Below are 14,606 nucleotides of genomic sequence, written 5' to 3'. Positions count from 1 at the left end.
TTCCCTTTCCCAAAAAAATCAGCCCTTGGCCTCAATCAAAAACTTAGCCAACCCTTAGAAAGAGACAACGAGAGCCCAATGGGGGCCAAAGTTGAAGTCTTGAAGGCATCGACCAACCCTTGGTTTCCCCAAGGGTTCCCTCCCTGTCAGAGGATGTGTCGTCTCTGGCGACACTCCTAGTTGAACTGGAGGTGGGTTGGAACCAACTAACTCCATAACTTCTTGCTAAGAGCTGGCTGTCTCTTCTCCTGCCAGGGAAACACCGCAAGACAGGCAGGGACGTGGCGGTGAAGGTCATCGACAAGCTTCGTTTCCCCACAAAGCAGGAGAGCCAATTGCGGAACGAGGTTGCCATCTTGCAGGTAAGCAGGCCCATCCAGTCTTCCGGCACCCCTGTCGGTGGACTCTCGCTTTTCATTTTTATTTCATTTTTTAACAATTAAGTTCCTGGCATCATTGGGCAGCTGATCAAGGTGTGATGACCCAGGGTGTGGGATACAAAACAAACACAGTCACAGAAAACCGGTGAAGCCCCTTTTATTCCTTCAACTTCGCTTCCAAGCTCCGAATATCCTTGACAGAAGACAAAAAACTCCCACACAAACAGTTACAAGAAGGAAGGAAAAAAGCAACACCAACCAGGCAAGATAAGGGCTGGAGGACATCCACAGATAACACACACTGGGAAGGACGCCAAACTCAGAGAGGAACCATAAACTAGAGATATTTCCATGCTTTGTTTCCAGTGGTCGCCTGTACGCAGGTCCGTCCTCTTATTCAGTTGTCACCGCTGCAGCCCATGAAGAGGATCAAGGCCCTCTCCTCCCGAGGAGACGTCTCTCCCTTATCCTCTCCTCCCTGCGTGACCTAGAATGGAGAGGGGATGGGCCTGGGTCCTCCTCTGACTGCCCAGCCGGCCTCTGCCCTTCCCCAGCCTCCTCCACAACCTCTGGAGCCCCACTTCCACTCCCTGTCGGCCGTTCCTCTTCTGACTCAGAGTCAGTCTCCACCAGGGGCATGACACAAGGCTTCCTGAGACATTAACAATCAGAAGCTTAGTCCCAAAAACCTTTTGTTTTATTTCAACAGCTGTGAATTATAGTCCTCCACAGCCCAGTTTGTAAATAGTCCCACAGAAGTCTGCCCAAAGTCCTTCGGGATAAGTCTGATAAGCACCCACCTTTATCTCCCTTGAAATGCTGCCCACGACTAAATTGCCAATTAGTTGTACAAGGCTAAATGAAGAGAGCACCAATTCCAACGCAGAGCTTCAGAGTTTAAACCAACCAGGACAAAGTTGCTTCCTGCAAAGGTTCCTGTCCCTTTGCTCCTCCTTTCCTTAAGGCTAAGCCTCCCGTTTCTCATTTCGACCCTGTCTTAGAGTTTGAGGCACCCTGGGATTGTAAATCTGGAATGCATGTTTGAGACCCCAGAGAAAGTCTTTGTCGTGATGGAGAAACTCCATGGGGATATGTTGGAGATGATCTTGTCTTCGGAGAAGGGACGGCTCCCAGAGAGACTGACCAAGTTCCTGATCACCCAGGTAAATGTTTCTCCAAATCTATCTATCCCTTCCTTCCTTCCTTCCTTCCTTCCTTCCTTCCTTCCTTCCTTCCTTCCTTCCTTCCTTCCTTCATTTCTTAGTAAATAAACTTCCGGCTGCCCAAATCTTGAAGGATGTAATGCAGGGACTTGTCACTAGGTGGCTCCAGAGTCCTAACTAAAAATAACGCTTCTGCCTTGATCTGCAAACCAATGATATGATTAGAGATTGTTCCCAGTCTCTAATCTATAAACAGATTCCTTTATAGATTCCTTAAAACAAAGAGCAGAAATCCCCTTTGGGGCTGCCTGGACAGAAAGTGGGGATCCACCTGGAACCTGTCAAGGCTGTTCTAGCGTCAGAAAGACTCCAGCCATCTCCAAAAGAAAGACACGGCTCTCTCGTTCCCTTTTCTAAGTTATCGACAGGTCAAATGTAACTTCTGTCCTCTGCTTCTGATCATGTTTATCCCATTCTGTAAGTAACATCATCAGGGCTAGAAGGGAGTGGGGTTTGCATAGTAGTGGCGGAGAAGGACTATGGGATCCTAAGCCCTAGGTCATTCAACATTCCTTACCCAACGCTGAACACGTTGCCTAGTTGGGTAATGAAATGTCTGCAAGAACACAACCAAGCATCAAGGACCCCACAGATCTCTTCCTCCTCCTCCCCGCTTCTTCTCTTCTACCCCACAATTCCTTCTAGCACTGATGACGTTATCTAGTTGGGTAATGAAATGTCTGAAGAAATCCATGAAGCTCAGAGAGCACCAAGGACCCCACAGTTCTCCTCCTCCTCCTCCTCCTATTTCTCCATTCCATAAACCCCTCTTACAGCACTGATGATGTAACCTAGCTAGGTCATGAAATGTCTGCAAGCAACCCACCCAGCTCAGAGAGCACCAAGGACCCCAAAGTTATTTTCTTCTTCCTCCTCCTCCTCCCCTCCTCCTCCCTAAACCCCACACTTCCTTTGGTGATGTTCCCTACTGAAGGCACGAAACATCTGCAAGAAAACCACCAAGCTCAGAGAGCACCAAGGACCCCAAAGTCCTCTCTTCTTCTTCTTCTTCTTCTTCTTCTTCTTCTTCTTCTTCTTCTTCTTCTTCTTCTTCTTCTTCTTCTTCTTCTTCTTCTTCTTCTTCTTCTTCTTCTTCTTCTTCTTCTTCTTCTTCTTCTTCTTCTTCTTCTTCTTCTTCTTCTTCTTCTTCTTCTTCTTCTTCTTCTTCTCTCTTCTCCTCCTCCTCCTCCTCCTCCTCCTCCTCTGTTGACACTAGAAGTTACTTGATGGCCAAGTTGTTTCTTCTGGACATTTCCTGTCCCCTCAGGTCCTGGTTGCCCTCCGACATCTGCATTTCAAGAACATCGTCCACTGCGACCTGAAGCCTGAAAATGTCCTCCTGGCGTCCGCCGAGCCCTTTCCGCAGGTAAACCGTTTCTTTCCACTAAGGCGTGTCCTGGGCGCCTCTGGACAAACCTCGGAGCTTCCCTGTTGCACGCTAGCGTCCCTGTCACCCCAAAATGCAAAATGGCGTTTGTGGGATAAGATAAAGGTTTCCCTTCCTTGCACATCCACGCTAGTCGTTTCCGGCTCTGTGGGGGCGGTGCTCATCTCCGTCACAAAGCCGAAGAAGAGCCAGCGCTGTCCGAAGACGTCTCCGTGGTCATGTGGCCGGCATGACTAAATGCCTTTGAAGGCGCACAGAACGTTGTTCCCTTCCCACCAAAGTCGTCCCTATTTTTCTTTTCTTTTTTTAAAATAAACTTGATTAGTCTTTTATGACTTAAAAAAAACAAGGAGTACAAATACCTTAACGTCCAACAGTTTGTGGCATTCGTCTTAGACTACGATTTTGTGGATTATTTACAAATATATACCATTTATGCAAATATAAACATCAGTTTATATGTTGCTTATCATTAATTTTTTCATCGTCCATTTATCTATCTTTGCTCAATCCAATCATACCATTTTTCCCAAGTCTTATAAGACTCAGTCTCCTCTTTCTCTTTTAACATGAGTGTCAATTTATCCATCTCAAGCACAAGTCATTATTTTTTGAATAATCAATTTATCTGGTGGTATTCATGTATGTTTCCAGCACTGGGCGTAAGCAATTCTGGCTGCAGTTAGAATATGTAGTACTATATATTTTATATTTCTCCCATATTTCTTTTTGAATATTCCCCAATAAAAATAATTCCGGTTCTAATTCTATTGGTTCATTAACAATCCCTTGCAACCACTGTTTAATTTTTAACCAGTATTTTTGGGTCCATGGGCAGGACCACCACGTGTGATAGAATGTACCTTTTTTCTTTGTGCACTTCCAACATGCCGGATTCATATTGGGATCCATCTAATACAGCTAATCTCGTAAAACATTTTATAAGCATTCTCTTTATATGCCGCCAGTGGGGCCCCTATTTTTCTACTTGCATTTTTTTTTCCCGTGCTTTTGAATTGCTAGGTTGTCAGAAGCTGGGACAAGTCACGGAGCTCACTCCGTTCTACAGCGCTAGGGATTCGAACCGCCGAACTGCCGACTTTTTCTGATCGGCAAGCTCAGCATCTTAGCCTCTGAGCCACTGCGTCCCACTGTTTGTGGGGGGATAGTTGACCCCAGTTCTTCAAGAATTCAAGTCAGCCATGAATTCTTCCCCCCCTTGAGAATTATTCCCTTCAGGGCTGGCCGTTATTCCCGAGCGCAGCGTGGTTGAAAGACTGAATTACGTGTAACGATGAATGCGTGGCGCTTGACTTAAAAAAAAAAAGTAACCATGTTTTTCTTCCACACGTGTTCTTGTGCTTGCCGTTGGCTGAGGAGAACAAGGTGGGTTTTGCCTCAGGAATGGAAAGGAAGCGAGGAGAGAGAGAGAGAGAGAAAGGGGGCGTGGGAATGCAGTCGAAATTGAGAGGAACTGCTGAATTTAGTCCACAAAAATCTCAGGGCCGCACATTGTGTTTCGTGTCCGGGGTGAAAGACGAGGCCCCTGTGGGAAAGTTCAAGTTACCTGAGTTACAGGGCAGTCCTTGGCTTATGACCACAATGGAGCCCAACATCTCTCCTCACAGTTACGACCGTCGTCGTATTCCCTAGGGCAGTGATGGCTAACCTTTATGGGCTCCGGTGCTGAAAATTGTGGGCGTGTACTCACGTGACAGCACCCAGAAGGCAATGCACACGGGTCCCCCGCCCCACCCCGTTACCTGCACTGCGCATGTGTGTGCCTCCTGCTGATTTTGGGGTCTTTTTCGGCCTTCCAGAGGCTCGAGGGAAGCCTCTGCAGCCTTTGGAGGCCGAAGAATGGGCCCGTTTCGTCACTTCTGGTATTTTCGGAAAGTCTGGGGGATGCTGCGACTGTCGTAACTATGAATCATTTGCCGAGCAACATGACAAAGGGTGACAATGAATGATGCATCTCAGAGTTGGCTACACCCAGGCAGTGCTGGCATTTTAGCTTCCAATAAATCCTTTTGAAGTTTTGGAAGTTCCGCTCCAGACTCAGGATTTAAATGGGGGTCACTGCCGGAGTCCTGACATACCACTTACCCCGGTTAGCTAATCCTCCGTCCCGTCTCGGCTCTGCAGGTGAAGCTGTGCGACTTCGGCTTTGCCCGCATCATTGGGGAGAAATCCTTCCGGCGTTCGGTGGTGGGCACTCCGGCGTACCTGGCCCCGGAGGTGCTACTCAACCAGGGCTACAACCGCTCACTGGACATGTGGTCGGTGGGCGTCATCATGTACGTCAGCCTGAGTGGCACCTTCCCGTTCAACGAGGACGAGGACATCAATGACCAGATCCAGAACGCCGACTTCATGTACCCACACAACCCGTGGCGACAGATCTCGGTCGGAGGTGAATTGCCTTTGGAAAGCGGGCGCAGCTTGAAAGGATGGGAGCTGGGTCGCTTTAAGATGGAGGGACTTCAACTCCCAGAATTCCCCAGCCAGTATAGCATCTTCCTTTCTTCCTTCCTTCCCTCCCTTCCTTCTTCCTTCCTTTCCTTCCTTCCTTCCTCCCTCCCTCCCTCCCTTCCTTTCCTTCCTTCCTTCCCTTCCCTTCCTCCCTCCCTCCCTTTCCTTCCTTTCTTCCTTCCTTTCCTTCCCTTCCCTTCCTTTGCTTTCCTTCCTTCCCTTCCCTTCATTTCCTTCCTTCCTTTTCTTCCTTCCTCCCTCCCTTCCTCCCTTCCTTCCTCCCTTCCTTCCTTCCTCCCTCCCTCCCTTCCTTCCTCTCCACTTTTCCTTCCTTTTCTCTATGACTTTCTTCTCTCTATTCCTTCCTGTTATCTCTCCTCTCTCTTCCTTTCCCTTCCTTCCTTCCCTTCCTCTTTTCTTTCATGACGTCCTGCTTTTCTTCCTTCCTTCCTTTCCTTCCTCCCTCCCTCCCTCCACCGCTCCCTTCTTCTCTCCCTTCTTTCCATCCTTCCATCCCCCGCTAGCATCACTTGGGTTGAGTTGGGTGGCGACAGAAACAGTGAATTTCATTCTTAAACAATCCTGGTTTTAAGGCTTGTTTCTCCTGTCTTGCCTCCTCTTAGCCATCGACCTGATCAACAACCTGCTGCAGGTGAAGATGAGGAAACGTTACAGTGTGGATAAGTCACTCAGCCACACTTGGCTACAGGTAGGTGGAAGAGGTGGGGGTTGGCGGGTTGCATGGAATCACTCTGGGTCGGTCTTCCCCGCCACGGTGGCCTCTGTACATTTGGACTGTAAAAGTCTTCAATCGAGGGGACCTCGGGCCTCTCTGAGCTTGGTTTTCTTGCGGACGTTTCATTACCAGAGTAGGTAACATCATCAGTGCTAGAAGGGAGTGGGGCTGGTAGGTTTGAGGGGAGGGGGGAGAAGAGGAGGAGGACTGTGGGGTCTTTGGTGCTCTCTGAGCCGGACAGTTTTCGTGCAGACGTTTCATGACCCAACTAGGTAACACCATCAGTGCTAGAAGGAAGGAGGTTTTTGCAAAGTAAAGGAGAAGGGCAGCAGGAGGAGATCTGTGGGGCTCTTGGTACTCTCTGAGCTTGGCTGTTTTGTTGACGTTTCATGACCCAACTAGGTAACACCATCAGTGCCAGAAAGGAGTGAGATTTGGGCTTACCAGCTGGGCCCTAAGACCCTCTGCAAATGCAACAAACCTGCTTTGTGGTTTCCCTCTGCCCCCCCACCCCCCCTCTCTCCCCCTCCCCGTCTAGGATTACCAGACCTGGCTGGACCTCCGAGAGCTGGAGACCCGGATGGGTGAGCGCTACATAACCCACGAGAGCGACGACGCCCGCTGGGAGCACTTCGCGGCCGAGCACAGCCTGCAGTACCCCGAGCACCTGCGCGTTCGCCGGCTGCAGGAGGAAGAGGAGGAGGAGGAGGAAGAGGAGGCCGGAGAACAGGAGATGGAAATGCAAGGCTTGGCCGAGAGGGTCAGCGTCCTCTGAAGGCCTGCTGCAGGACGCAGAAGGACCCAAAAACTGGAAGGAGGACCTTGACTGGAGCAATCCCGGCCTCGTCTTGAATTCGCACTCAACACCTTCCCAACAAACTCATTTCTGGAGGTTGGAAAATAACAAAAAGAAATGGAACCTATTGGAACATTTTTGGCTGCTCCGGGGCCACAATTACTAAGACTTGCAACAGCCACGTTTAAGAAGACCAGAGGTGGCATTCAGCCGGTTCAGACTGGTTCCGACGAACCGGTAGCAAAAATTTTTGAGTAGTTCTGAGAACTAGCAAATACCACCTCTGGCTGGCAACCACCCACCTGCCCTCTTTCTTGTCCTAAAGACCCACAATGGGTGAGGTAGTCATGCAGAATGGGTAGAGGGTCCCCCGAACCCCAGGAGAGAGCCCTGCATTCATTCTTTCCTCCACTCCTTTTGATGGGGGTGTGTGTGTGTGAGAGAGACTTCCTTTGCAGGTTGCATCTGCCTAGTTTGAACCCTTTGCAACAACAGTGCTGGGTTAACGCAACAACGGCCAGTTTTCTTCATTCTAGGACCGATGGGAGCTACAGATTGTGGGTCCCCCCCACTCATCCAGGGGTGCAGGGGCAACTTTGGGGGGATGTAAAGGAACATCGGAGATGTTTCAAGGTGGAGGTTGAACCTTGAAGACCAGCAGTGATGGTTTCTTTGATGAAGGTTCTTGGTTGAATGAAGATTCTTTTGGGGGGAGAGGACCTCTTAATACCGGGGTCTCCAAACTTGGTCACTTTAGACTTGTGGACTTCAACTCCCAGAATTCCCCAGCCAGAAACATGCAGTAGGCAGAAAGATGCCGGCTGAGGAATTCTGAGAGTTGAAGTCCACAAGTCTTAAAGTTGCTCAATTTGGAGACCTCCCTAGTATAATAAATCTGAGTGGGAGTTGGTCTCTTTGATCACTGAATCGGTGTTTCTTGAGCTTGGCCACTTGAAGCAAGGTGGACTTCAACTCCCAGAATTCCCCAGCAGGAAACATGCGGCAGGCAGAAAGATGCTGGCTGGGGAATTCTGGGAGTTGGAGTCCACTCCGTTTCAAGTGGTCAAGCTCAAGAAACACTGCATTTAATGAGTTAGCAGAGAGGCAAGGATTGTTGTCAAGCAGCCAAAAACTCACTCAGGCCGTCTTCAAGCAGGATGCAACTTTGGGGGGGATCCAAAACAGAATGCCCCCCCCCCTCCAAAATCTCTGTTCCTTCCTCTAGGTCTCCCAAACAGCATGTCAGCTTTCCAAAGTCGACCGTTTGAAACGGGCCAGCGCCGCAAAAGAGTGGCTCCTTGTGCGTGCAGACAAAGCCACTTTCTCTTCCAGTGGGCCAACGTCTTTGCCTCCAAACCACACGGGCTGGCCGAAATCCATGCGCCGGAAGAGAGATGTGGAAACCCCAGGGGGTGGGGAAATACTATGTGGTTCTCCCTCCCTTTTTTTTTAAAAAAAAGCATTTCTCTTTGAAAGATTCAGACCCCATTCTGCATATCCGGCGTGAAGGATTAAACCAGAGATCTCCAACCTTGGCCACTTTAAGACTGGCGGATTTCAACTCCCAGAATCCCCCAGCCAGCAGAGTTTACTCTCTTGCAATCCCTTCCTCTGCAATCTCTCTCCACTTTGGGAGATTAAGAGAGAGAGAAAAGCAGGCCTAGCTGGCTGAGGAGTGCTGGGAGTTGAAGTCCACAAGTCTTAAAGTGGCTAAGTTTGGGGACCCCTGGATCAAACCCATAATTTTGGGACGGAGCAGGAATTCTCCATCTAATCTAATGCTTTCCGTGATGGTCAGCAAAGAAATATTTCTGTCCACAGCCAGGCTGGTAGGAATGGTAAGTTCTCACATGGTTGGAAGTACGGAAGAAGTTTGCAGGTCTCTGGATTATGAGGTTGGGAAGGAGAACTATATGGGCTTGAGGTTGTTTGCATAACCCAACCGAGGTGGGATTTTCCCTTCTTGCCACCAAGATTTCAGCCCCTCAATATTGGCAGGTATTAAATTAATGGTCCATCTCTACTCCCTGATATTAAATTTGGCCATCCTCCTCCTCCTGGATCTTACCGATTCCCACCCCTCACCCAGCCCTGGCACATAACTGGGTTTCACACAAACCGCACCAACTCTGTTTCGCTCATCAGAGCTTGTGGAATAAACCCACCATTGACTGGTCAAGGGGAAATAGTCAGTTTTTAGCACGGGGCAGTCTCTGATGTGGCCACTTGGTAGCCTTTGGCCTTGCATTGAAGAGGCAGCTTCCCTCGGACAATTGTTTATATCCTGAAATGTCTATTTTGTTTTTTTAAAAAAATAACCTAAATGTTGTGCTGTATATAAAAATACATTTAAATCCTAGATTTGAAAAAACCGTCTTTTGAGTTGCATGGAGATTTGGCTGAAGAAGTCAGGATGGGGAAAACGCCCATCGGATTCTTGCTTATATTTATTTATTTATCCTTCTATTTATATATCTGTTTATCAAATTTATATACCGCCCATCTCTTATCAAGCGTCTCTGAGCAGCTTACAACGTTGTTCGATTTCATTCCGCTTTCCAGTCGCTAGAAAAATCCTTCAAGTTTGTACTTTGCATTTTGTTGCTGTGTTGGGGGCGGGGGTTGTCTCTTGCTGGGAAGACCCCGTCCCTTGCTTTTCCAGGGGTGCTCAACAGCTGGGGTCTCTGCTGCCTTGGCCCAGACTTGGTGCGGCCATTTCCCCCGGCCACTTGGCAAGCTGGTTTTTGTGTCATTTGTGCAGGGTGGGCTTTTGAAAACGGTGCTGCATGGGGTTGAAATCGTGCAAAAAAGGCGTGGAGGTTTTGGAATGAGTTGACGATGGTCAACTTTGAAAAGGAAGGTCAACTCTGAGAGTGCAGCAGCAGCCAAAAAAGCCAACCCAATCCTAAACTGCATTAACAGAGGGATACGATCCAGGTCAAGGGAGGGACTAATACCACTCTATGAAGCCTTAGTAAGGCCACACCTGGAGTCCTGCGTCCAGTTTTGGTCACCACACTATAAAAAAGAGGTTGAGACTCTAGAAAAAGTGCAGAGAAGAGCAACCAGGATGATGAGGGGACTGGAGGCTGAAACATACGACGGACGGTTGCAGGAACCGGGCCTGGCTGGTCTAGGGAAGAGAAGGACCAGGGGAGACAGGAGAGCAGCCTTCCAATATTTGAGGAGCTGCCCCAGAGAGGAGGAAGGGGGTCAAGCTATTTTCCAAGGCACTTGAAGGCCAGACAAGGAATAATGGATGGAAACTGATCAAGGGGAAATTCAACCTGGAAATAAGGAGAAACTTTCTGACAGTGAGAACAACCAACCCATGGAACAGAAGTTGCTTTTGGAAGTTGTGGGAGCGCCATCACTGGAGACCTTCAAGAAGAGGTTGGACTGCCACCTGTCAGAAATGGTGTAGGGTCTCCCGCTTGGGCGGGTGGTTGGACTAGATCCCTTCCAACTCTGTTAATCTGTATATAACTACGAGATCAAACTGACCCTAAAATGCCATGTTAGGAAGTGCCACTTTAAGAAGAGTTCCACATCGTTTGCCTACAGTTGAAAAAGAAAGTTGGGCGGTGGGTTGGGCTAGATGACCTACAAGGTCCCTTCCAATTCGGATTATCTGTTACCTGAGATGGGCTTGCAGAGACCGGAAGGGGCAGAGGCTGAGGGATGCTATGGGTCCAAGGAAGCTTGGGGGGCGAAGGGGAGGGTGGCAAAAGATGGTTTGGGGTGATTAATCCTGGATCCAAGCAGGCAGCAGATTAGAAGGGTGGTCAGGAGTAATCGGTGGGAATTGAGACGAGATGGCCAACAACTGGCTTGGTGCTGCTCAGCCTTGGCTACCTGAAGAGGGATGGACTTCAACTCCCAGAATTCTCTATCAGGTATGCTAATGAGCTTGAAGATGGGTGGACTTCAACTCCCAGAATTCTCTATCAGGTATGCTAATGAGCTTGAAGATGGGTGGACTTCAACTCCCAGAATTCCCTATCTGGTATGCTAATGAGCTTGAAGATGGGTGGACTTCAACTCCCAGAATTCTTTATCTGGTATGCTAATGAGCTTGAAGATGGGTGGACTTCAACTCCCAGAATTCCCTATCTGGTATGCTAATGGGTTTGAAGCTGGGTGGACTTCAACTCCCAGAATTCTCTATCAGGTATGCTAATGAGCCTGAAGATGGGTGGACTTCAACTCCCAGAATTCCCCAGCCAGCATGTGAATGTCTCAGAAAGCCTCACAAAATCACATGCACACTAGATTAAGATGACACCACAACTCTAGACTTACACATATCCCCTCCAGAGAGAAGAATCTTGTTTTTCAGAGAAATATAGGTTTTTTTCCAGCTGTGCAAAGGACGGAGCATAGCTGGCTGGGGACTTCTGGGAGTTGAAGTCCACCCGTCTTAAAGCTGACCCAGTTGAGAAACCCTGCCTTAAAGGATCTGGTCCCTGGCGAGATTCCTCTGCACAGGCCGCCTGGAATCCGTCCATGCCTGGCGACGAGGTTACTTTGAAGTAGAGGGGAGGCAGGAGGACTTTCCATGCAGGCTGTGGCTATAGCAACAATGGAAAACAGACAATAAACAGCTTTTTCTTCCTTCCAATCACTTTTTCCAGAACACGACTCTGCAGCACATGCCTTGGCACGCGGCCCCTCTCGCTCTGCATGCGCTTAGAAAATCTGGAGGCCTGCAACAGATTCGGCGGTGGCTGGTTTTAGCAAGGCGATGTGTTCCTTCTCGGAGAGGCACACGCAGATCTGCTAAAAGGCCAGCTGCCAGCAGGCTCTAGGTTGGAGAGAAATTCCAGGAGTGGAATTGACACGGGTTCCAAGTGTGGAATTGACAAGGGGTTGCAGATGGGGAACTGACATATATTCCAGGGGTGGAATTGACAGGTTCCAGGTGGGGAATTGACAAGTTCCAGGTATGGAATTGGCAAGGGTTGCAAGTGGACAACTGACATATATTCCAGATGGGGAATTGACATGCATGCCAGGTGAGGAATTGACAGGTTCCAGGTGTGGAATTGACATGGGTTCCAGATGAGAATTGATATGGGTTCTAGATAGGGAATTGACATGGGTGCCAAATGGGGAATTGACATGGGTTCTAGATAGGGAACTGACATGCATGCCAAATGGGGAATTGACACAGGTTCTAGATAGGGAATTGACATGCATTCCAAATGAGGGAACTGATCTGGGTTCTAGATGGCGAATTGACAAGAGTTCTGGGTATGGAATTGACATGGGTTCCGGATTAGAATGGTCATGGGTTCTAGATAGGGAATTGACATCAGTTCCAGATGGGGAATTGACACAGGTGCTAGATGGGGAATTGACACAGGTGCTAGATGGAGAATTGACAAGAGTTCCAGGTGTGAAATTGACAAGGGTTCCGGTTATGGAATTGACACGGGTACCCAATGGGGAGGAAGAAATGCATCTTGCATTGGCTCAGGATTACTCCTGAGAGCCAGAGAGGTGACGGCAGCTGCTTAAAAGCGGCTGTTACTCCTCCTCTACTAATACCCCTTTTGGTCTGGTGGGCGGGGGGAGGCCTTGCGGAGTTTTGAGTTTCCTGCTGTGGAAGTGTGCCCCCCAGTTGGGTAGCCAAGCCTTTGGGGGATCAGCTTTGCGGGGAGTATCATTTCCAAATTGCATCCCACCCGCGCCAACCCATTGGGCGAGACTCCTTGTGGGCAACCCAGCGGGACGGCGAGAGGAATATTTTTCACCACCGCTTGCCAGCAGCTTCAAAGAGCCTCCTCCTCCTTTTCCTTTCTCCTCCTTTCCCCCCACAAGGCCAACCTTGCGATTTCTCACTGTCCTCAGCAAAGGCTGCCAGCATCCTTCCTCTCCCCCCTACCGCCATTGCCATGGCTACCCGCTTCTCCATCACCATGGCTACCTCCTCACACTATTATTATCCCCACCATTTATAAACCACTGTTGCTACCCATCCTTGTCACTGTCACTTCTGCCAGCCCCTTCCTCCTGGCCACTGGAGCATCGCGGCGCATGGCTGTTCCCTGGAAGCTGAGAGGCAGCCTCTCCTCCAGGTTTCTCTCCTGCAAGAATCATCCAAGGGACAGTCCAACTTCCACCCCTTTTGCAATGGGTGCATGTGCGTGTGCGTGTGTGTGTGTTGTGTTGGTCAGAAATCCGGGCCATCGTCTCCTACCACGGTTCCTCTGGGGTGGGGCTCTTCAAAGCAAGGCCCTTTTCCAAGCTGGGCTTTCCAAGGTGTGGCAGGCCTCATCTTCCATCCCCACCCAATGCCCAAGCTGTGTAGGGTGATGGGAGTTGTAGTCCGAAATCCCAGAAGGGCCCTGGGGGAGGAGGAGTCTGGTCAGTTTGACGCTTTCTCTCCCCGTCCCCAAAAAAGATGCTCAGAAACTCTTCAAATGGCTCATGTCAAAGATGCTCCCCCAAATTTCCCTGGAAAGCTCCCATTTTCAAGTCTTCAGCCAGGGTGATTAGCAGTAGTGTGTGTGTGTGTGTGTGTGTGTGGTTGGGGGGAAGGGATTTCCTTCCTTCCTCCCTCCCTCCCTGTCTGAGTCCGTCCGTCATTCCTTCCTTCCTTCCTTCCTTCCTTCTTTCCATCCTTCCTTCCTTCCTTCCTCCCTCCCTCCCTCCCTTCCCTGACTCCTCCCTCGCTCCCTGTCTGAATCCTTCCTTCTTTCCTTCCTTCCTTCCTTCCTGGCTTCCTTCCTCCCTCCCTTCCTGACTCCTCCCTCCCTCGCTCCCTGTCTGAATCCTTTCTTCTTTCCTTCCTTCCTTCCTTCCTTCTTCCTTCTTCCCTTCCTTCCTTCCTCCCTCCCTCCCTCCCTGACTCCTCCCTCCCTCCATCCCTCCTTCTTTCCTTCCCTCCTTCCTTTCTCCCACCCTCCTTCCCTGTGACTCCTTCCTTCCTTCCTTCCTTCCTTCCTTCCTCCCCCTCCCTCCCTCCTCCCATTCTCCAAAAACCTCATTTTTACACCGATTGGGAAGGTACAGAATGGGGAAGCACCATCTCGTCCAGAGAATGCCCAATATTTGGTCTTGGCCTCCCGCTTTTGGGGAGCTGATTTCCCGGAGTGCTGCTTAGAGGGGAAAAGTTCCCTTTCCGGGACCGAGTCGGGACCCCCAAGTCAGCCCACCTACCTTCCCCAACCGGGCGCCCTCCACTCCCGGGGTGCAGGTGCGCGTGGATTGGAGCTGGCCTCCGTAGCGACGCTTGTCTGAAGTGCAGAGGGACAGTCGGCGGGTGCATTTCCCTCCCCCAAACCTTTCGGGGACCCCAGGCGCCAAGCCGTCCAGCCCCCCCCGGCATTTAGTAGCGGGGATCCCCCCGGAAGCCCTCTTTGGCTGGGGGCCCGCTTGAGAAAAGCCGCTCTCGGCACACTTTGGGACCAAAGAATCCCCGGGGCCCCGCTGGGAGGGAAGGATGCCTGGGTCGAAGCTGCATTCATTCAGAAAAAGTCAGGCGGTCAGAAACACTTTCACTTCGGTGGGCGGGGCCCGGTTTTTATCAATGAGCAGCTGGTGGGGCTTGGGCCAGCAGAGGGCGGAGACATGCAAATGAGCTGGCCAATGAGATTGCTGGGGTCCA

General features: G+C 50.1%; 1 protein-coding gene across 1 annotated transcript in view; it reads left to right on the top strand.

The window, feature by feature from the left end:
* The window catches only part of PRKD2 (protein kinase D2), a 30,251-nt gene extending 20,898 nt beyond the window's left edge, over window positions 1-9,353 (top strand). The window contains exons 13-18 of the mRNA XM_087939333.1: window positions 256-362; window positions 1,382-1,543; window positions 2,871-2,969; window positions 5,136-5,403; window positions 6,086-6,171; window positions 6,737-9,353. Of these exons, the coding sequence (XP_087795459.1) occupies window positions 256-362; window positions 1,382-1,543; window positions 2,871-2,969; window positions 5,136-5,403; window positions 6,086-6,171; window positions 6,737-6,973 (959 nt within the window). The 3' untranslated portion in view covers window positions 6,974-9,353. The remainder of the gene's footprint in view (window positions 1-255; window positions 363-1,381; window positions 1,544-2,870; window positions 2,970-5,135; window positions 5,404-6,085; window positions 6,172-6,736) is intronic.
* The last annotated feature ends 5,253 nt before the right edge of the window (window positions 9,354-14,606 follow it).

Source organism: Pseudonaja textilis, chromosome 10 (assembly GCF_049901715.1).
Source record: "Pseudonaja textilis isolate UNSWEBS1 chromosome 10, rPseTex1.2, whole genome shotgun sequence".
NCBI lineage: Eukaryota > Metazoa > Chordata > Lepidosauria > Squamata > Elapidae > Pseudonaja > Pseudonaja textilis.
The sequence above is the reverse complement of the archived record's forward strand: the minus strand, read 5'-3'. Positions and strand labels throughout refer to the sequence as shown.